This window comes from Pelobates fuscus, chromosome 12, assembly GCF_036172605.1.
Source record: "Pelobates fuscus isolate aPelFus1 chromosome 12, aPelFus1.pri, whole genome shotgun sequence".
Classification (NCBI taxonomy): domain Eukaryota; kingdom Metazoa; phylum Chordata; class Amphibia; order Anura; family Pelobatidae; genus Pelobates; species Pelobates fuscus.
Window position 1 is genome coordinate 68,717,843 of NC_086328.1, and position 23,633 is coordinate 68,741,475.

The 23,633-nt window shown below is 44.5% G+C and overlaps 1 protein-coding gene across 1 annotated transcript in view; it reads left to right on the forward strand.

Moving 5' to 3' along the window:
* The first annotated feature begins 217 nt into the window (after positions 1 to 217).
* The window catches only part of LOC134578665 (C-signal-like), a 114,808-nt gene continuing 91,392 nt past the window's right edge, over positions 218 to 23,633 (forward strand). The window contains exon 1 of the mRNA XM_063437649.1: positions 218 to 451. Coding sequence (XP_063293719.1) covers positions 314 to 451 — 138 coding nt within the window. The 5' untranslated portion in view covers positions 218 to 313. The remainder of the gene's footprint in view (positions 452 to 23,633) is intronic.

The window sequence follows — 23,633 nt, forward strand, 5'->3', positions numbered from 1 at the left end:
TTGAAATGCTGCACATACAGATTGCTTGCACTATAACCACTTCTAAACCTGGTTAGAGTATCCCTTTAACGTAGATAAAATGTATAAGGAAGGTACTACAGTTTTTCTAGTCACTAGCTAGCACATAACACAAGGGTAAACCACAATTAATGACCTTCCTTGGTAAGCTTTCTATCTATGGATAATGTCACATGGCCCTTTAAAAATAAGGCGGAGACCGGGAAGGGGTTGGCTTCCCATAACAGTCCTTCAGGTTTTGATTAATGTGCTAATACTATAGTTCATATTTCATAGACATTCTAGAACGGTAGAGATGATGATCCGAAGTGTCCTTGTAACTGGATCGAACAGAGGCATTGGACTGGAGATAATAAAGACATTTCTAAACAGATCCCCGCCACCTGAGAAGCTCTTTGCTACATGCAGAGACCCGGATGGACCGCGTTCAGAGGTAAACTCGGAGACTCCATAAACTAGTTTGTATCATTCATTTGATTAGGTTTTGTCCTGACACGGTGGAAGGTGCATTATGCATTATAGTAAGTCATCTGCCCATAAAGACAGCAGGGAAATGTGTGCCTTACCACTTATGAACTTGACCCACGTTCTTTTAAGACGACGCACTTGCATTCTGCAGTGGGGGAGGGAAGAAGAAACTGCATGCTATTACTTCAAATTATCAAACTAAACTACATGTCGAAACTAAACCGATTAAAAAAAAAAAAAAAAAAAAGTTCAGGTTAGCCCTTAAGTGTTTTTTAGTGTTTTAAAAAAAAAAAGAAAAAAGTTTTTATAAATAAATTACATTGGTATAGCTTTAGATCTGACATTATTTAGATCTGACATTATTTATTCATATTCTTTTATACAGATACGGCACTTGGTAATATTTTGGGTCCGTGTTCTATTATCTCCTAACTGATCTATTGCTACACCACTGTCTATTGACGTCTTAATTATTTGATCACTTTACCCTATTTATGAATATTACTTTGATCACTTCTCCCTATACATACTAAACTTAGAGGAGCACTGTATGCTACATTAAAGTATCTAAGGCTGTGTGCACTGTCTCTAAAGCTGTGTTTGAAAAAAATAAAAAATGGGGCTCAACTTCGCTTTCTTTGCCAATAGTCTTTCCAGCCACCTTGATTATTTCACATTACCAGTGTTAAAGGAACATATGAAGCGCCATAGTCCCATCAACGGAATTGTGGTTTTGGTGCTTGGAGTCCAAGGGCGCTTTGCCCCATATCACTGGTAACTGATGTATTCATTGTTTACCAGAGATGATTATTTTTTGGAAAACTGATTAATAATTTCGGATTTCTTTATGGCAGAGGAGTGGTGTCAAGAGCCCTCATTCTGCCCCTGGTAAGGTGTAAATTGGAGAGTTTTGCACTTCTACCAATGAATCATTGGGTGGCAGGGCTGCAGGCTACTAGGGAACAAGCGCATCTCTGCTTAACAATTATTAAATTGTTTAAAATTGGTTTGGGATCTGACACACACAGGCTTCAAACACCATAACCACTTAAATCATAGCGTGTATCAGCCCTGCACTCTCAGCCTTGCTCTGCTGTCTAGGATTATCAAAGGGTCGTGCTGATCATCTTGGTGGGTAGTACATTAAAATGTGCCACAGTTAGTTGCACAGTCAATTAACTAATCAGTGCAGTAGCTTTTTAAAAAGAGACTTTTAAAAGGTACTGATGTAGTGTGCTGGCAGATTCATAAATATATAAAAATATGTATTTGAGAAAATGTAAAAGTAGGAGCAACAACCGTGCTGAAGTGTGGCATTATCCCATGCAGTTCAGACGGCAGTGTTAAAATTCTACATACTAGACTAGAGGGCAGTTTTATGTTCTGCCCATATGTAATATATGTCAAGGGAGACATAGGGGATCTGACTACCATTTTGTAATTGAGTTTTCATTATTCTCTTTTTAGAGTTTTTAATTCATTCAATATTCTCACATGTAATGAACTGCATAACATTTCTAGTTGGCTCAATCAATTTATCCCCTTTCTCAAAACTTTTCCTGAAAGAGAGGCTGGATTGACAGAGGTGATATTATTCTCTCTCTCCCCATCTTCTCCTTCAGCATACCACTAAAGGCAGAGGGGTATTCAATTAAAGGAACACTTTACATACAAATATGTATTCCTGACACTATAGGTCTAAGTGCGCCATTAGAAAGGTGATTTACCAAGCTTTTTTAGAGTTCCTCCTTGGCTAAGATCATCATTGTCGGGTCCCGTGCGCCGCTCGCGTAGTTTCTTCCTCCTCCTCCCAGCTCACGGCGGCGACTCCTTGCCGTCCAGCGCGAGTGGCGGTCTCTGACTTCTCCCGGCCGTCCGCGGCTGTTTACAATCCCACAGGCAGGGATTCTAACGCTGCACGCTGGCGTGCTGCGTATTTAAATAGGCACCTGAGTCAGCCTCCTGACTCGGCGCACAATAGTGATGTCACAGCCCATAATGGAAAGATTAAATACCTTACACGTGTTGTAATCAATTCTGATTGGAAATTAGCCAATCAGAATTGTCCTAAGCATATATAAACTTGCCTTTCCCATGTGCCTTAATGTGGTCTTTTGATAGCCCAATAGTGCGTATACTCTGTCTATTTGTCTGATTTTCTGGTTATCGAATCTTGGCTTGTCTTACCGTTTATCCTGCTTTCTCTAACCCCTGACCTTGGCTTGGCTTATCGATTACTTTGTCTCTCTGGTTCCCTCTGACTGACTCTCTGTTTGCACAGCCCAGCCACTCTAAGGACTGGTACTGCACTTCCTGTGTCTGTGTTCTGTCAGCGTGTTTGGTTCGAGAGTTCGTGACAATCATCAGATTTGATTTCAGCCAATCCAATGCTTCCCCATAGGAAAGCTTTGGAAGGCTATTGGCATGCGTGGCAATGAATCAATGCATCTCTATGAGGAGCGTTCTGTGCCTCCATGCAAAGCTTTTCTTTGAAAATGCAGTGATTGCATTAAAAAGTCTGCAGAGACAGGGTGTAGACACCAGAACAACTACAATAAGATGTAGTTGTTCTGGGTACTAAAGTGTCCCTTTAACCCCTTAGTGACCGTGGACGTACAGGGTACTTCAGACAAAAAGCGGTCCTTAACTACCGCTGACGTACCCTGTACGTCCACGCCCAATATGAGCGCTGGAAGAGATCATTATCGCTTCCAGCTGCTCTAAGGGTATTGCCTCGATGTCGAGGCATCCTGCAATACCCAGTGTATATACTGTCATACTTAGTGTATTTTTTTTTTATTAATATATGGAAATGCATATAGTGATATAAAAATACTTAGAGTAAAATTACACGTGTGTGTGTGTGTATATATATATATATATATATATATATATATATATAATGTTCTAACTGTATTTTGATTATATATATATGTGTGTGTGTGTGTGTGTGTGTGTGTGTGTGTGTGTGTATATATATCTATCAAAATACACTTAGTATGAAATTATATATATATATATATATATATATATATATATACACACAAATAAAAATAATATGAAATATACATATGTCCTTATACATAATTACATACCGTATTTTTCGCTCCATAAGACGCACTTTTTTTCCCCTCAAAAGTGAGGGGAAATGTCTGTGCGTCTTATGGAGCGAATATGAAGTTTTACTTACCTGTCTTGCAGCGTTGGCCGGCAGCACAGGGCGCACCGCGGTAGTGGAACTTGAATTTCATGTTCCGGTTTCCGGCGGGACTGAAAGGAAGTGTGCACAAGCTGAGTGCGCACTTCCTTTCAGTCCCGCCGGAAACCGGAACATGAAATTCAAGTTCCACTACCGCGGTGCGCCCTGTGCTGCCGGCCAACGCTACAAGACAGGTAAGTAATTATGGGACAAGGGGAGGGGGACAGTATGGGAGAGAAGAATATGGGGAGGGGGATGAAGTCTATGGGGAGGGGGGGGGGGAATGAAGTCTATGGGGAGGGGGGGGGATGAAGTCTATGGGGAGGGGGGGGGATGAAGTCTATGGGGAGGGGGGGGATGAAGTCTATGGGGAGGGGGGGGATGAAGTCTATGGGGAGGGGGGGGATGAAGTCTATGGGGAGGGGGGGGATGAAGTCTATGGGGAGGGGGGGGATGAAGTCTATGGGGAGGGGGGGGATGAAGTCTATGGGGAGGGGGGGGATGAAGTCTATGGGGAGGGGGGGGGATGAAGTCTATGGGGAGGGGGGGGGGATGAAGTCTATGGGGAGGGGGGGGATGAAGTCTATGGGGAGGGGGGGGATGAAGTCTATGGGGAGGGGGGGGATGAAGTCTATGGGGAGGGGGGGGATGAAGTCTATGGGGAGGGGGGGGATGAAGTCTATGGGGAGGGGGTGGGTGAAGTCTATGGGGAGGGGGTGGGTGAAGTCTATGGGGAGGGGGTGGATGAAGTCTATGGGGAGGGGGTGGGTGAAGTCTATGGGGAGGGGGTGGGTGAAGTCTATGGGGAGGGGGTGGGTGAAGTCTATGGGGAGGGGGTGGGTGAAGTCTATGGGGAGGGGGTGGGTGAAGTCTATGGGGAGGGGGTGGGTGAAGTCTATGGGGAGGGGGTGGGTGAAGACTATGGGGAGGGGGTGGGTGAAGACTATGGGGAGGGGGTGGGTGAAGACTATGGGGAGGGGGTGGGTGAAGACTATGGGGAGGGGGTGGGTGAAGACTATGGGGAGGGGGTGGGTGAAGACTATGGGGAGGGGGTGGGTGAAGACTATGGGGAGGGGGTGGGTGAAGACTATGGGGAGGGGGTGGGTGAAGACTATGGGGAGGGGGTGAGTGAAGACTATGGGAGAGAGGAGAAGACTATGGGAGGGGGAGACACTATGGGACAGGGGAGAAAAAAAATATTCTGTACAAACTGTCCCATAGTAAGAAACACTATGGGACAGTTTGTTCAGAATATTTTTTTTCTGGGTTTCTTCCTCTAAAAACTAGGTGCGTCTTATGGTGAGGTGCGTCTTATGGAGCGAAAAATACGGTAAATGACTTCAAATATATAAATATGTATATATATTTAAATTCTACGTGCATATTTATGTAATATGTTTACATAATTAAGTAATTTTATTGTTTGCAATTTGGGGGACCTGCCTGACAACCCAGGCCAAAAGTCCAGAGAATTTTTTATTTGCTATAACTATATTTAACCCTGTAACCTTCCAAGACGTCCTAAAACCTGTACATGGGGGTACTGTTTTATTCGGTAGATTTTGCTGAACACAAATATTAGTGTTTTAAAACCGTAAAACATATCACAGTGAAGTTTTTTACCCAAGGTATTGCATATGGAGTATGTTCAGTCTTTTTTAGTAGCCACTTAGTCACAAACACTGGCCAAAGTTAGCATTCATAATTGGCTTTTGCATTTTTAACACACAAACAAATATAAATGCTAACTTTGGCCAGTGTTTGTGACTAAGTGGCTACTAAAAAAGACTGGACATACCCCATATTGAATACCCTGGTTTGTCTACTTTAAAAATAAAAAAATAAAAATATATGGTTTGATGGGGGTAAATTACTTTGGCCAGCTTTAAAAATGTCCCAAATAGGACATGGGTGCCTGATGACCAGCTGGAATGTGCACCCTCCAAATAAGGTCTTTTAGCCCCCAGAGAACCCGACAAACCTATACATGGGTATCACTGTACTCAACAGATGTTGCTGAACACATATTGGGGTGTTCTTTGGAAGTAACATTTAAAGTTCTCAGTACATGTATTCTTAAATTGCAGTGTGTGTATAATCACCAATTATGTATTTATTTATATAAATTTGGCATAGATTGGTGGTAAAATGTGTTACATGAAAAGAGTCAAAATACCCCAAGTTTAATACCTTAGGTTGGCTTCTATTAAAAAATATATACATGTGAAGGGTTATTCAGGGATTCATACATATTTGTATATCACCGTTACAATGTTACATAGTTACCGTATTTATTCGAGTATAACGCGCAAAATTTTGTACCGATTTTTAATTTAAAATTAGGGGTGCGCGTTATACTCGAATAAATATTCGAGTGGGTGCTCCGATTATACCTCCCAGGACCGCCGGGCTCATTACAAGCCCGGCGGTCCGGGGGGGGGGCAGGCAGCAAGCGTTTACTCACCTCCGTGCAGCTCCTCCAGCTTCCCAGTGTAAATCTCGCGAGACCCGCGGCCGTCAGAGCTGGCCGCGGGTCTCGCGAGATTTACACTGGGAAGCTGGAGGAGCTGCACGGAGGTGAGTAAACGCTTGCTGCCCGCCCCCCCCCAGGACCGCCGGGCTTGTAATGAGCCCGGCGGTCGGTATTATCGGAGCATATTTATTCGAGTATAACAAGCACCCTAATTTTACATTAAAAATCGGTATAAAATTTTATACCGATTTTTTTATTTTTTTTTTTAATCGAAAATTAGGGGTGCGTGTTATACTCGAATAAATACGGGTACATAGCTGAAAAGAGACTTGCGTCCATCAAGTTCAGCCTTCCTCACATATGTTTTTTGCTGTTGATCCAAAAGTAGGCAAAAAAACCCAGTTTGAAGCACTTCCAATTTTGCAACAAGCTAGGAAAAAAAATCCTTCTTGACCCCAGAATGGCAGTCAGATTTATCCTTGGATGATTTTTGCTGATAACCATGTTCTTCTCAAGGAATTCTTGAATATTATCCCTTAAAGGACCACTCTAGGCACCCAGACCACTTCAGCTTAATGAGGCGGTCTGGGTGCCAGGTCCCTCTAGGATTAACCCTTTTTTTTTATAAACATAGCAGTTTCAGAGAAACTGCTATGTTTATACTTAGGGTTAATCCAGCCTCCAAAACCTCTAGTGGCTGTCTCATTGACAGCCGCTAGAGGCGCTTGCGTGCTTCTCACTGTGAAAATCACAGTGAGAGCACGCAAGCGTCCATAGGAAAGCATTGTAAATGCTTTCCTATGCGACCGGCTGAATGCGAGCGTGGCTCCTGCCGCGCATGCACATTCAGCCGATGACGTTGCAAGGAAGAAGGAGAGGAGGAGGAAAGCTCCCCGCCCGGCGCTGGAGAAAGAGGTAAGTTTGACCCCTTCCTCCCCCCAGAGCCCGGCGGGAGTGGGTCCCTGAGCACCATCAGGGCACTATAGTGCCAGGAAAACGAGTATGTTTGTTTTCCTGGCACTATAGTGGTCCTTTAATAACCTTTCAAATATTTTACCAGCCACAGAAGTTAAGCTCACAGGTCTATAATTTCCAGGCAAGGATTTTGAACCCTTTTTGAATATAGGAACCACATCTGCCTTCCTCCAATCCTCCGGAACACTTCCTGAAAGAAAAGCATCTTGAAAGATTAAAAACAGAGGTTCACTTATTTCTACACTTAGTTTCTTAAGTACACGTGGATGGATACCGTCAGGCCCTGGAGCTTTGTTTATATTAACTTTCTTTAGTTGCTGCAGCACCTTGTCTTGAGTTAACCAATTACAATTATTCTGCAAGTTTTTAGTAGCAATCATTTGCACATCTATTGCCATGGGTTCTTCCTTAATATATACAGAGGAGAAATAGTTATTTAAAATTCTTGCCTTTTCCTGGTCTTCATTGACTAACACCCACGTTTCAGTTTTTAGTGTACCTACACTTTCATTTTTGGGTTTTTTAGAATTTATGTACCGTATATACTCGAGTATAAGCCGACCCGAATATAAGCCGAGGCCCCTAATTTTTCCCCAAAAAACTGGGAAAACTTATTGACTCGAGTATAAGACTAGGGTGGGAAATGCAGCAGCTACTGGTAAATTTCTAAATAAAATTAGATCCTAAAAAAAATATATTAATTGAATATTTATTTACAGTGTGTGTATAATGAATGCAGTGTGTGTGTATGAGTGCAGCGTGTGTGTATGAGTGCAGCGTGTGTGTATGAGTGCAGCGTGTGTGTATGAGTGCAGCGTGTGTATGAGTGCAGCGTGTGTATGAGTGCAGCGTGTGTATGAGTGCAGCGTGTGTGTGTATGAGTGCAGCGTGTGTGTGTATGAGTGCAGCGTGTGTGTGTATGAGTGCAGCGTGTGTGTGTATGAGTGCAGCGTGTGTGTGTATGAGTGCAGTGTGTGTATGAATGCAGTGTATGAATGCAGTGTGTGCAGGGCCGGTGCAAGGATATTTGCCCCCCCCATATGTCCTGACCTCCCCTCCTCCTCCCTCAGTGGTCCTTACCTCCCCACCCCCGTGTTCCTTCACCCCCCTCCCCCAGTGGTCCTGACTCACCCCTCCCCTAGTGGTCCTTACCCTCCCCTCCCCTAGTGGTCCTTACTTCCCCCTCCCCTCCCCTAGTGGTCCTTACTTCCCCCTCCCCTCCCCTAGTGGTCCTTACTTCCCCCTCCCCTCCCCTAGTGGTCCTTATCCCCCCTCCCTCCCCTAGTGGTCCTTATCCCCCCCTCCCTCCCATAGTGGTCCTTATCCCCCCCTCCCTCCCATAGTGGTCCTTATCCCCCCCTCCCATAGTAGTCCTTATCCCCCTCCCTCCCATAGTGGTCCTTATCCCCCCCCTCCTCCCTCCCATAGTGGTCCTTATCCCCCCCTCCCTCCCATAGTGTTCCTTTTCTCCCCCCCTCCCTCCCATAGTGGTCCTTATCCCACCCCCCTCCCTCCGATAGTGGTCCTTATCCCCCCCCTCCCTCCCATAGTGGTTCTTATCCCCCTCCTCCCTCCCATAGTGGTCCTTATCCCCCCCCTCCCTCCCATAGCGGTCCTTATACCCCCCCTCCCTCCCATAGTGGTCCTTATCCCACCCCCTCCCTCCCATAGTGGTCCTTATACCCCCCCCCCTCCCACAGTGGTCCTTATACCCCCTTTTTTTTTATTATTATTTTTTTATTATTATTTCTTATTTTATTTATATTTATTTTTCGTCCCCCCTCCCTGCTTGATACATGGCAGGGAGGGGGGCTCTCCTTCCCTGGTGGTCCAGTGGCAGTTCAGTGGGGGGGAGAGGGGGGCTGGCAGAGCTGTAACTTACCTGTTCTGCAGCTCCTGTCAGCTCTCTCCTCCTCTGCACTGTCCGTGCAGCTCCTATCAGCTCACACTGTAAGGCTCTCGCAAGATTTACACTGGGAGCTGACCGAGGTGCTGAACGGACGGCGCGGAGGAGGAGAGAGCTGACAGGAGCTGCAGAACAGGTAAGTTACAGCTCTGCCAGCCCCCCTCTCCCCCAGTCTGTATTATGGCAATGTAAATTGCCATAATACAGACCTTGACTCGAGTATAAGCCGAGTTGGGGTTTTTCAGCCCAAAAAATGGGCTGAAAAACTCGGCTTATACTCGAGTATATACGGTAACTTGGGTTAAGAACTTGCTAACATTGGGTATTTCTAAACTCAAGACAAAATTTAGAAACTATTTAGCACAGTGTTTTTTGGCGGTTGTAGATGCGTAACAGAATTTGGGGGTCAAAGTTAGAAAAAGGTTTGTTTTTTTTTTGTTTTTTTTATCATCATATTTTGTAATTCTTTTTATAGTAAATTATGTGATATAATGAAAATAATGGTGTCTTTAGTAAGACCATTTAAAGGAACACTATAGTCACCTAAATTACTTTAGCTAAATAAAGCAGTTTTAGTGTATAGATCATTCCCCTACAATTTCACTGCTCAATTCACTGTCATTTAGGAGTTAAATCACTTTGTTCCTGTTTATGTAGCCCTAGCCACACCTCCCCTGGCTATGATTGACAGAGCCTGCATGAAAAATAAACTGGTTTCACTTTCAAACAGATGTAATTTACCTTAAATAATTGTATCTCAATCTCTCAATTGAACTTTAATCACATACAGGAGGCTCTTGCAGGGTCTAGCAAGCTATTAACATAGCAGGGGATAAGAAAATCTTAATTAAACAGAACTTGCAATAAAGAAAGCCTAAATGGGGCTCTCTTTACAGGAAGTGTTTATGGAAGGCTGTGCAAGTCACATGCAGGGAGGTGTGACTAGGGTTCATAAACAAAGGGATTTAACTCCTAAATGGCAGAGGATTGAGCAGTGAGGCTGCGGGGGCATGTTCTATACACCAAAACTGCTTCATTGAGCTAAAGTTGTTCAGGTGACTATAGTGTCCCTTTAATGGCAAGAAAAACGGTGTATAATATGTGTGGGTACAGTAAATGAGTAAGAGGAAAATTACAGCTAAACACAAACACCGTAGAAATGTAAAAACAGCCCTGGTCCCAAACAGTAAGAAATTTGAAAAGTGGTCTGCTCACTAAGGGGTTAAATACAACAGCTGCTACCCATTGTCATGATAAGCTTATGAGGTGTACTGTATCTGGGGAGTGATGAGTTAAATCTTGTTGATTTTATATATGGAAAAATTGCTGAAATGTACAGCAATTAAGAAATAACTTATTGTGTTGTGTGTAAACCAAATGATTTGGAGACATTTACAGCAGGTATCTAATTCTAAGGTTGGGTGCTTGTTACAGTGAGGGAAAAAATAATTTGATCCACTGCTGATTTTGAATGTTTGCCCATTGACAAAGAAATTATCAGCCTATAATTTTAATAGGTGTATTTTAACAGACAGAATAACAAAAAACAAAAAATCCAGAAAAACGAATGTCAAAAAAGATATACCGTATCTACTCGAGTATAAGCTGAGTTTTTTACACATTTTTTGTGCTAAAAAACCCCAACTCGGCTTATACTCGAGTCAATAGTCTGTATTATGGCAATTTGCATTGCCATAACACAGACTGGGGGAGAGGGGGGCTGGCAGAGCTGTAACTTACCTGTCCTGCAGCTCCTGTCAGCTCTCTCCTCCTCCGCGCCGTCCGTTCAGCACCTCGGTCAGCTCCCAGTGTAAATCTCGCGAGAGCCGCGGCTCTCGCGAGACTTACACTGGGAGCTGACAGAGGGAGCTGCACGGACGGCGCAGAGGAGGAGAGAGCTGACAGGAGCTGCATGACAGGTAAGTTACAGCTCTGCCAGCCCCCCTCTCCCCCCCACTGAACTACCAATGCTGGACCACCAGGGAAGGAGAGCCCCCCTCCCTGCCATGTATCAAGCAGGGAGGGGGGACGAAAAAAAAAAAATAGTAATAATAAAAAAATAATAATAATTAAATAATAAATAATAATACAAAAATAATAATAATTAAATTAAATAAATAACAATAATAATAAATAATAATACATTTTTTTTTTTAAATAATAAAAAAAAAAATTCCCACCCCCCACCAAGGCTCTGCAACACACACACACACACACACACACACACACACACCACTCATACACACACACTGCATTCATACACACACACTGCACTCATACACACACACACACACACACACTGCACTCATACACACACACACACACACTGCACTAATACACACACACACTGCACTCATACCCACACGCTGCACTCATACACACGCTACATTCATACACTCACACTGCATTCATACACTCACACTGCATTCATACACTCACACTGCATTCATACACACACACTGCACTCATACACACACACACACACACACACTGCACTCATACACACACACACACACTGCACTCATACACACGCTGCACTCATACACACACGCTGCACTCATACACACACGCTGCACTCATACACACACACGCTGCACTCATACACACACACGCTGCACTCATACACACACACGCTGCACTCATACACACACACACACTGCACTCATATACACACACACACTGCACTCATACACACACACTGCACTCATACACACACACTGCACTCATACCCACACGCTGCACTCATACACTCACGCTGCACTCATACACTCACACTGCATTCATACACTCACACTGCATTCATACACACACTGCATTCATACACTCACACTGCATTCATACACTCACACTGCATTCATACACTCACACTGCATTCATACACACACACTGCATTCATTATACACACACTGTAAATAAATATTCAATTAATATATTTTTTTTAGGATCTAATTTTATTTAGAAATTTACCAGTAGCTGCTGCATTTCTCACCCTAGTCTTATACTCGAGTCAATACGTTTTCCCAGTTTTTTTGGGTAAAATTAGGGGCCTCGGCTTATATTCGGGTCGGCTTATACTCGAGTATATACGGTAAATTGATTTGCATGTCAATGAGTGAAATAAGTATTTGACCCCTTCGACTTAGTACTTGGTGGCAAAACCCTTGTTGGCAATCACAGAGGTCAGACGTTTCTTGTGGTTGGCCACCAGGTTTGCACACATCTCAGGAGGGATTTTGTTCCACTCCTCTTTGCAGATCCTCACCAAGTCATTAAGATTTCGAGGCTGACATTTGGCAACTCGAACCTTCAGCTCCCTCCACAGATTTTCTATGGGAGTAAGGTCTGGAGACTGACTAGGCCACTCCAGACCTTAAAGCGGCACTGTCATGCCGAATCCCGTTTTTTTTTTGTTGTTTTTTTTAAACCCGCCTCCACTACATCCAATTGACCCCTTAGTCACCCCCCAAATGCCCCTAAGCCCCCAATATTACCTTTTTAATCTTTATTTTCTGCCCTGATCTTTATTCAAGGCGCTGCCATCTTTGTGTGGGTAGATGAAGTCCCTATGGGACACGTCATCTGCCCACACTAGATAGCACTGAGATTCCCGCACATGCCCAGTGAAACACTTGGACATGCGAACGGGAATTTTATCTATTCATTCATTCATCAGACAGACGAATGAATTAATAGAAAAATCAGACGAACAACCAAACACTGTGTATCAGTGTTCGTTTGTTCGTTCAGTTTATTACAAGGAGGGAGCTATCGGTGCACAGCTCCCTCCTTGTAATATGTAAAGATAGAAGCGGCAGGGAGCAGTGCTCCCCACCACTTCCTAAGCCCTCCATGTCCTCCCTCACTCTATGGGGGTCAATATGACCCCCATAATAGCATAAAGGATAATAAAATCTCCCGAATGCCCCTACTCGCTATACCGCTTGAAATCCATCCAATCACAGTGCTCTGTGTCATTTTACACAGCGTGGGAAAGTTCTTTGGAATTTTAAACCCACCAATCAAAGTGTTCTTGGCCTAATTGCAGGGCGGGGGAAGGCTTTATAAGCCTTCCCCCGCCCTGCGGAGCTCAGTCTGTGCGGAGCCCTCCATGGGTGAAGATGGATTATTTTTTTTGCGCTCAGGTTTTTTATTTTATTTTAAGTTCGACGGGTATGATTTTTTTTTATTTGGCCTTTTTTGGGGCTGAAAAATGAAGATTTTAGAAAAATGAAGACGTCGAATGGTAAGTTTAATTTTACTTTACAGGTTAGTTATTTTATTCCCCCCTCACTATTTTTTAGGGTAAGGGGGATAGGTAGGGGCCTTTTTATTTGGGTGGGGGGGTAGATTACTAGGGGCTTAAGGACCCCTAGTCACCTTTGATGGGGATGGGGGGGGGGGGGAGAATTTGACTTAGTGCCCCCACCCGCCGCCCATGGGTGGAGGCCGGAGAGGGGGAGGACAGTAGGTCCCCCCTCATTATCATTATGGCCGCCGCCCAGGGGTGGGGGGAGGACAGTAGGTCGCCCCCCCCCATTGTAATTTATGGCCCCCACCCACCGGGGTGGGGACCAATAGGTTTTTTTTTCACTGTTTACTAGACATGCCCCTATCGCAGTATAGCGAGTAGGGGCATAATTTACTAACACTAAGTAATCTTTACTTAGTATTAGTAAATGTGGCTGAAAAACCAATTTAGGTCTTTCAGCCTTTTAGTGGTTAGCTCCCTAATACCGTGGGAATTAGGGAGTTATCTACTAAGCGGCTGCAAGATGCAGCTGTGGCACAAATGGAATCGGAGTTTCATTCATTCGAATGAAATTCCGCCACGAACAAAGTGCCGAATTGCATTCTAAAACAAACGAACATACTGTTCTCATTCAGTTAGAACGCAATTCGGTAGTTTCGGCTAAAATGACAGGAAGCATCGCAAGATCACAGAGGAAAGGTAAGAATTATGGGAAAATTGCTCTGACCAGCGGAAATGAAGCACACTTTGCTCCTCCGCTGGTCAAAGCTGGGCAAGCGGAGGAAACCTCCATAAGACAAAGAGTCCCTACTTTGTCTTATGATTTTAAAGAAAACAAAAGAAGAACAGATCCTGAGAGAGGGGGAGAAGAGGAAGAGATTGAGGAAAGGAAAGTTCGGCATGACAGTGCAGCTTTAATGTCCTTCTTCTTGAGCCACTCCTTTGTTGCATTGCCTGTGTGTTTTGGGTAATTGTCCTGCTGGAATACCCATCCACAACCCATATTCAATGCCCTGGCTGAGGGAGATTTGATGGTACATGGCCCTGTCCATCGTCCCTTTAATGCGGTGCAGTTGTCCTGTCCCTTAACAGAAAAACACCCCCCAAAGCATAATGTTTCTACCTCCATATTTGACGGTGGGCATGCTGTTCTTGGGGTCATAGGCAGCATTCCTCCTCCCAAACACGGCAATTTGAGTTGATACCAAAGAATTTTTCTCATCTGACCACAACACTTTAACCCAGTTCTCCTCTGACTCATTCAGATGTTTATTGGAAAACTTCAGACGGGCCTGTACATGTGCTTTCTTGAGCAGGAGGCCCTCGCTGCAGGATTTCAGTCCTTCATGGCGTAGTGTGTTACCAATTGCTTTCTTGGTGACTATGGTCCCAGCTGCCATGAGATCATTAACAAGAACCTCACCGTTCTCATGATCATTGAAACTCCATGAGTTAAGATCTCGCATGGAGCACCAGACCGAGGGAGACTGACAGTTATTTTGTGTTTCTTCCATTTTCGAATAATCGCATCAACTGTTGTCACCTTCTCACCAAGCTGCTTGGCGGTGGTCTTGTAGCCCATTTCAGCTTTGTGTACAATCTTTTTCCTGACATCCTTGGACAGCTCTTTGGTCTTGGCCATGGTGGAGAGTTTGGAATCTGATTGCTTCTGTGGACAGGTGTCTTGTATAGGTAACGAGCTGAGATTAGGAGCACTCCCTTTAAGAGAGTGCTTCTAATCTCAACTTGTTACCTGTATAAAAGACACCTGTGAGCCAGAAATCTTGCTGATTGATAGGGTATCAAATACTTATTTCATTCATTGACATGCAAATCAATGTATAACTTTTTTGACATGGATTTTAGTTTTTTGTTATTCTGTCTCTCACTGTTAAAATACACCTACCATTTAAAATTATTGACTGATCATTTCTTTTTCAGTGGGCAAGCTTTCCAAATCAGCAGGGGATCAAATACTTGTTTCCCCCTCACTGTATTACTGAGTCATTATCAGATAAAACCCAAGCTGTCAGAGGGAGCTTGAGAAACAACACAATGCTTGCATTGTTTATTTTAAGTTCAATGAAGAGTCATACACTTAAAACGTTACTCCAACCACCATGACAACTTCAGTGATTTATCTTAAACACAATATAAAAGCTAACAATATAGAAATGAATGAAACTATAGAAATGTCTAAATCTCTTAAGTTAGTGATCATGGTGGTAGGAATCGGTATGTGCAGCATTTCTACTTGACACACATGGCTTAAGCAGCCCAGTACTCTGTCTTGGACTGTCTAATGTCAATTCTGTGCAATAAATGTGTCCAATATCCGCATGCACTGCATGCTTGCAACAAGCGTAATGAGTGTCTCCCCTGCATGCAGTGCCTGCAATAAAAAGCGAAGATATCTCCTACCTCCCCTCAATTTTTGGAGCCGTCCCCACCTCCCTATCAGCTCAATCTCGCAGTTATATCTTATTGTTTCCCTACCTCCTCTAACTGGCTCCATTTGTGTGCAAGTGGTTTGAGTAAGTTAACTGGCCCAATCACAGGTTCTCTAGGAGAAGCCTGTAAATGCAACGCACAAGGCACCTTGATGAAATCAGTTGGAACTGTGGAAGGCAGCGCCAGGATTTTTGTCTTGTGTCTTTTTTTTTTCACACATGGTTTCTTCATTTTGTCTTAAAGGGACACTATAGGCACCCAGACCACATCAGCTCTTTGAAGTAGTCTGGGTAGAGTGTACCTATTGCACTTGGTGTTGCAATGTTAAACAATGCAGCTCCAGAGAAACAGCCACTGGAGGTGCTTCCTGGATACCAACGGACGGGGAAATCCAGATTTAGATTTTTCTCCTTAGGAAAGCATTGACTATTCCTATGGGAAGGTCTAATGCGCGCTACATTTACTGTGCATGCACACTAGCGCCCGCTCATCACGAGACGTCGGGCAAGGCTGAGCCGTGAACCAGCCCAGAGGGACATCGGCACTGGGATCAGGTAAGTAAATACAGTGGTTTTAATGTTTTATTCACATTGGTAGTGGGTGTGAGCTATGCTGCACTTAGGGCACTAGGACCCCGCAAAAGAGCACTGACATAGTGCTCTCTGCAAGTCCTCCCCACAGTGGGCTGACCTGCTTGATTCGCAGAAAGCCTGGCGTGCATTCACTCCAGGCTCACTTGCTAGTGGACCCCCACAACTTGCCCCTTTCCAGGCCGTTCCATTTACACAATCGTGTCACATTCCCACCCTGCATTTACCCATCACCATTCCTCTTCTCTGGACTCCAGTGTGTGTGGTTTCTGATGTTTTTTTTTTTCATGATTTTGAGTCTAGTGCAGACAAATTATAATTCTGTTTTTTTTTTTTCTTTCTGAATGACACGTCTTGGCAATGATACGGTTGGCCCCTAGTTAAGTTATGGCAACGCAAAGATTACAGACATTCTTCTGGCTATGCCAATTCACACCAGTAATGGGTGCTACAATAGGCTATAAGCAATCAGCGGACACTCTCAGCCAGTTATTATTATTATTATTATTATTATTGTCGCCATTTATGTAGCGCTGTACAATATTATTAGAGGGGGGATATAATAATAAATAGGACAATTACAAGAAAACCTACAGGAACGATAGATTGAAGAGGGCCCTGTTTAAACGAGCTTACAGTCTATAGGAGGTGTGGTATAAAACACATTAGGACAGGAAATCGCAAACAAATAAGGAGAGAGTAGAGTGCTGCCCTTTAGGAGAGGGTAGAGGTTAGTCTGGGAGGTCATAAGCTTTCCTAAAGAGATGGGTTTTAAGGCACTTCTTAAACGATTGAAGACTAGGGGAGCATCTGATGGCAGTAGGCAGGCTATTCCACAGGAAGGGAGCCGTCCGCGAGTAGTCTTGCAAGCGTGAGTTGGCCGTACGTGTGCGAGCAGCGGACAGGAGAAGGTCATGGGCAGAGCGTTACAGCACCCATTATGGCTTATATAATACACTAATAGCTAATGCTTTCTAACTAGCCCAAGCAGCACAAATGGGAGGGACTCAGGTTCAGCTTTAAAATGTTAAAATAGTTCAACACCAAATTGATGGCCTTCCCCAAAGGACTCCAGTCACTATAAGCACTTCAATGAGATGGAGAAGTTACAGTACCTCCAGTGTCCCTATATACTTTTACATACTGAAGCAAGTTAAGTACACGACTAGAGTGGCACCCATTACTGTAATTTCTCTTTCCAGGAAGACCAGCACTTGTATGTCTTGGTGCTGCTAAAGAATTTACAAAATAATGCAATTTAAAATATACCCAACACATTGGGAAACAACAATGAGTTTGTGGATTTTCGAAAACGTGATCTTTGGTTTTAAACCCGTTCAATATAGCTTTGGATACAGATTACCTTAAAGCGACATACGCAGCTGCTTAGACAGTTGCGGCTTGATTTCTGGCTGTTATGGGGCCCTCCGGAATCCAGCGGGTGGATTAAAAGATCTCCCTGCTCAGCCCTGTCCCCCCCCCCCCCCCCCACTACCTCAAAAGGAGCTGAGTGTTCTACACCTCTATTGGGTGCAGTTCACTTTAAGAGCTTATTCGCGACTGAGGCGCTCTGACTTATTGAGATGTGCCAGGGGGACGTGTTCATCCAGAAGAAGAACTTGAACGTGGATCCGTAGATGAACCATTAAACTGAAACGAGATAAACAGAATCGAAAGATTCGGTTAACAAATTAAATGTACTGTGAAAAACATGAAGCCCCCATAATAATATAGACCAGGGCTTCCCAAACTTTTATGGGCCGAGACCCACTTTTCAAAACGGTAATTTTTCGAGACCCACTTGCTTTTAATGCATATTTTAAAAGTGAACACCATGGCAATCCGGTTAAGAGGCACACGATTGGCACACCATGACAAACAGCTTTAGAGGCATACGATTGTTACACACTAGCAATCCGCTATAGATGCACACGATTGGCACACCATGACAATTACTTTTGGAGGCATAAAATTGTCACACCATGGCAAACCGCTTTAGAGGCCTACAATTGGCACACCATAGCAATCTGCTTAAGATGCACACAATTGGCACACATTGACAATTACTTTTAGAGGCATACAATTAGCACACCATGGCAAACCACTTTAGATGCATACAATTGGCACATAATAGCAAGCCGCTTCAAATGCATACAATTGGCACACCATGGCAATCAGTTTTAGATGCATAAAATTGCACATCATGGAAACTTTAGATGCATAAAATTGGCACTCCATGGCAGTCAGTTTTAGAGGCTTACAATTGGCACACCATAGTAACCACTGTTAAAGGCATAACATTGGAACATCATGGAAATCAGTTTTAGAGGCATACAGTTGGAACATCATGGCAGCTTTAAATACATAAAATTGGCACACCATGGCAATCCGTTTTAAAAGCATAAAATTGGCACACCATGGCAATCCTCTTTTAGATGCATATAATTGGCACACCTTGGTAATCAACATGGCAGTTTTAGAGGCATAATTCTAGGATATCATGGCAGTTTTAGAGGCAGAAACATTGCACATCATGGTAATCAGTTTTAGAGACATACAACCGCTTACTCACAGACTCAGAATCAGAAGTGCTGTTGTCCTGCTCTTTCATCCAGGCACCTCAGGTTGATTATCCCAGTGGTGGAACTAATGTAGAGAGGGCCCTGGTGCAAGTATGTTTTCTGGGCCCCCCTCTAGTGCAAGTGTGGCCAAAAGGTAGATCTCCATCTGTTGGAGAACTTCAACAATGCTATGCCAGATGGGGATCTACCATTTGCCCATCATTGCAGGGTTATATTTGTGAGCAGTGTTTGAGCGTTTGAATGTAAGCATGTTTTTGTATTGTGTGCATGAATGTAGTGCTGTACTTGTTTGTAATGTTTGTGTCTGAATGCATGGGTGTTTGTATGTAGTGTAGGACTTTAAATGCAGGTGTGCTTTTTGTGTGTAGTGTTGGTGTTTGAATGGATGGGTGTTTGTAGATAATTTTAGTGTTTTAATGCAGGGGTGTGTTTGTATGTAATGTTTGATTGCAGTGTGTGTGTGTGTGTGTGTGTAGTGGATGCAGTGTGCGTATATTGTGTTTATAAATATACATATACACAATGTGTGTTTGAATGTAAGCATGTAATTTGTATGGAGTATGTGTGCAGTGTATGTGCACACACACACACACTGACACAGATACACACAGAAACACAATGACACCTAGTTTCCCAGACACAGACACTCATGTACACAGATACACTGACACAAATACACACACTGACACAACAGTGTGTTACAGTGGGGGGGCAGGGAGAGACGGGGTTACAGTGGGGGGGCAAGGAGAGACGGGGTTACAGTGGGGGGGCAAGGAGAGACGGGGTTACAGTGGGGGGGCAAGGAGAGAAGGGGTTACAGTTTGGGTTAGATAGAGAAGGGGTTACAGTGGGGTTACAGTGTGGGGTCAAGGAGTGAAGGGGTTACAGTGTGGGGTCAAGGAGTGAAGGGGTTACAGTGTGGGGTCAAGGAGTGAAGGGGTTACAGTGGGGGGGCAGAGAGAGAAGGGGTTACAGTGGAGGAGGGGGCAGGGAGAGAAGGGGTTACAGTGGAGGACAGGGCAGGGAGAGAAGGGGTTACAGTGGGGGAGGGGGCAGGGAGAGAAGGGGTTACAGTGGGGAGGGGGCAGGGAGAGAAGGGGTTACAGTGTGGGTGGGCAAGGAGTGAAGGGGTTACAGTGTGGGTGGGCAAGGAGTAGAGGGGTTACAGTGGGGGAGGGGGCAGGGAGAGAAGGGGTTACAGTGGGGGGGCAGAGAGTGAAGGGGTTACAGTGGGGGGGCAGAGAGTGAAGGGGTTACAGTGGGGGGGCAGAGAGTGAAGGGGTTACAGTGTGGGAGGCAAGGAGTGTGGGGGGTGGCAGGGTCTGGGGGCTGTGTCCTACCTTTAATACAATGGTGGTCCAGTGTCTCTCCCTGGTGGTCCGGTGGGTCTCCGGTCTGCAGCTCCGCCGGGTGCAGAGCTGCCGACCATGTAATCAAAGTCTTGCGAGCTCCCATAGTGTTGCCATGGTAACGCTCTGTGTGCTCGCGAGATTTCTATCATACGCTCTGCACACGGTCACGGACCTAGAGCCCGACTAATCAGTCTGCCTGCCTAAGTCCCCGGTAGTCCTGGATGTGTGGGTCAGCGCGACCCACTGGGAAATGCCCTGCGACCCACACTTTGGGAACTGCTGATATAGACCGTACAACATCAATAGAAATCTCACCCCAACCTTTCCAGCAAAAAGGAAAATAAACATGTGGCATACCTAATCGAAAGCCTGAAGCACAATCTATCAACCAGAGGCAGCCAAATTTAATGACCAAAAAAGAACAAGGGTAGGGTGAAACTGGAAGGGAAATATTCAACCTCTGTCATTAATAAAATTAAGATTATAGTTACACTAAAGCCAGTATAATCTACAATTTTATAACATGACAGGAGGCTTCATATTTGCTGTTTTAACGCTCAGACAACAAGGCAAAAGAAGCATGAGCCGCTGGCCTGAAATTAAATCGTCGGAAGGTGTCTTCCCGGGACCAGTCTGCCGAACATAGGATGTGCTGGAGGGAAGCGGTCCGAAGGTCGAATCCACCCCCGCCAAGGAGAACAACCATCTAATCCATCGTGCCAGGGCAGGAGAAGAGACCGGCTTGAGAGGTTTTACATAAGAGATCAATAATCCACCAGAACTGGAAGGTCGAAGTGGAGAAGAAAGCGTCCCGTAACGAGACAGAGCCGACACAATGCAGAGTTTAGGCGAGTCGCGGAAATACGGGTAGAAGGTAGCCGTCGAGTCCGACTTAGTTCGTCTAGACACAGAGAAGGTCACCCTGTCCGGAGAAAAGGAAAAATTATTGACATCAAAAGCCTGGATGTTGGAGACCCGTTGAAAAGAAATCTGGCATAGTAGGAGAGCGAATTTAGCCGAAAGCTGACGGAGGGAGAGGTCCTTATTATTAGGCCAGTCCTGGAGGTACGACAAGACCCTGCACACGTCTCAGAGGGAGGAGTACTTAGGCATCGGAGGCCTAGACAGTCTCATGCACGTAGAAGTCTGCAAACAAACCGGTCCTGACCAATGGGGAAACCTCGGAGAGGTACGTGAGCCGCCAAGATCTCCGACCTTGTCGCGTTAACTGAACAATATGATAGATCCGGGAACCAGCCCTGACTCTGCCCCGTCAGAGTAGGACCTGGGCCGTGGGGAGAGGTCAGGAGTAGACCGGGAACACCCTGTAAACAAATATAATCATATAAATATCAAATTAACAACAAGAAATAATAAATAAAAAAGTCCACAGCCACCCACTAGGAATAGGAGGCAGTGGTACTCTGACCTGTGCTTGATGTGGAGCAGCAAAGAAAGAGGAAGTAGTTGGTTGGGAGGGAACTTTTATTGTACTTTACTTTTTTCTGATTGGTTGTTTCCTTTTTTTAATGTGCTGCTGTGGAGTTCTAGTAAAGATAGACTTAAGCAAATATGAAGCCTCCTGTCATGTTATAAAATTATCCTTACAGCACACACAACACACTCGGACTCCTCTAGACTCACACACACACAAAACACTGATTCCACACACAGAATGTAGACAAAAGCTAATGAATACCGGACCTTAGAATGGCCGGACTAACGTTAGAAGAACAAAGAGTAGTCGGAGTCAAGCCGAGGTCAAAGAGTACAGAAATCAGGGTAAACGAGAATACTAAAGCCGGGTCAAAGGAGTATGGAATGGAGAGTAGTCAAAATGGAGCCAAAGTCAATAACCAGAATACAGATAAAGCACTGTTGGGAACAATAATGAACCACAACAGGGCAATGAAACTTGCCCTCTGAGTCATTTTTATACTGTGGCTCGTTAGGATGGTAGCCATGCCCCCAAAATGTCCGAATCCGAACATTTCGTGTCATAAAAGGGGTGGAACTATCACGGCCGGCGTGAAAACCGATGGAGAATGAAGAAGGATTATTCTCTTCCTGTAAGAGGTGAGTACCATGGGGGGACATCCCTGGTCATCACAGAAGGCACCCTGACAGTACCCCCCTTTCTAGAACCGCCTACCGGACGAGAAGGGAAATGGAAATGAAAAGAACAGAGAAGATAAGGAGCATGGATATCGGAACCATCAACGCAAGACCTGTCTTTAAGACCATAGCCTTTCCAATCCACCAGCTATTGCAATTTACCACGAGAAATGAGAATCAAGAAGAGATCGGATCTCATATTCCTCCCGAACCTCCACTTGCACTGATGAAAGGCGAACAATATGACTGGTAAACCTATTACAGGTCAAAGTTTTTAATAAAGAGACATGAAATACCTTAGGAATTCGCAAGGTCGGGGGTAAATCAAGACGATAAGCAACAGGGTTAACACGGGCTACTACCTTAAAAACATCAATAAACCTAGGTGCCAGTTTCATAGAAGGTACCTTCAGGCGGATATGTTTAGTGCTTAATCAGACCTCATCACCCGGTTGAAATACAGGGGCAGCACGTCTTTGCTTTTCAGCATGTTTTTTATCGAAGGTTGGATTTGCTAGAGAATAGATATTGAGTTTGCTCCCAGGCCTGCCTTAGGTTTTCAAGGTGTACATCAACCATCGGCATTCCCTGCGATAAAAACGGAAATGGAAGAACTGGATGAAAACCATAATTTAAGAAGAATGGGCTGTGTTGAGTAGCATCGGGAACTAAGCTGTTATGTGCAAACTCAGCCCAAGGAAGCAAGCCAACCCAGTCATCCTGATGAGCAGATACAGAACATTGAAGGTATTGCTCGATCTTCTGATTAGTACGTTCTGCTGCCCCGTTAGATTGGGGACGATAAGCTGAAGAAGAACTGCGGGTTCTACCCAATTGTTTACAGAAATCCCTCCATGGATCCGAAATATTTCCTTGGCAAAGATCTTTGCCTATTCTGGTGAAGTGGTTAACTTCGCCAGAAGTACGAAATGCGCCATTTTGGTGAACCTGTCAATGACAGTCGAGATAACCGTTTTCTGTTCAGAAGTAGGAAAGTCGACAATGAAGTCCATGGCTATAGTGACCCAGGGTTTGTTGTGAATATCTAAGGATTGAAGCAGGCCACATGGGAGAGCATGAGACAGTTTCGTTCTCGCGCAAACAGTACAAGTCTTAACATATTCCCTACTATCCTTTGAAGGCCAGAATAATTATTTCACAATTACGGAATTTGTCTTGCGAATACCTGGATGACCTGTGACTTTACTGTCATGAAAATGGACGAGTACTGCATTCTGGTGTTCAGGAGGAACAT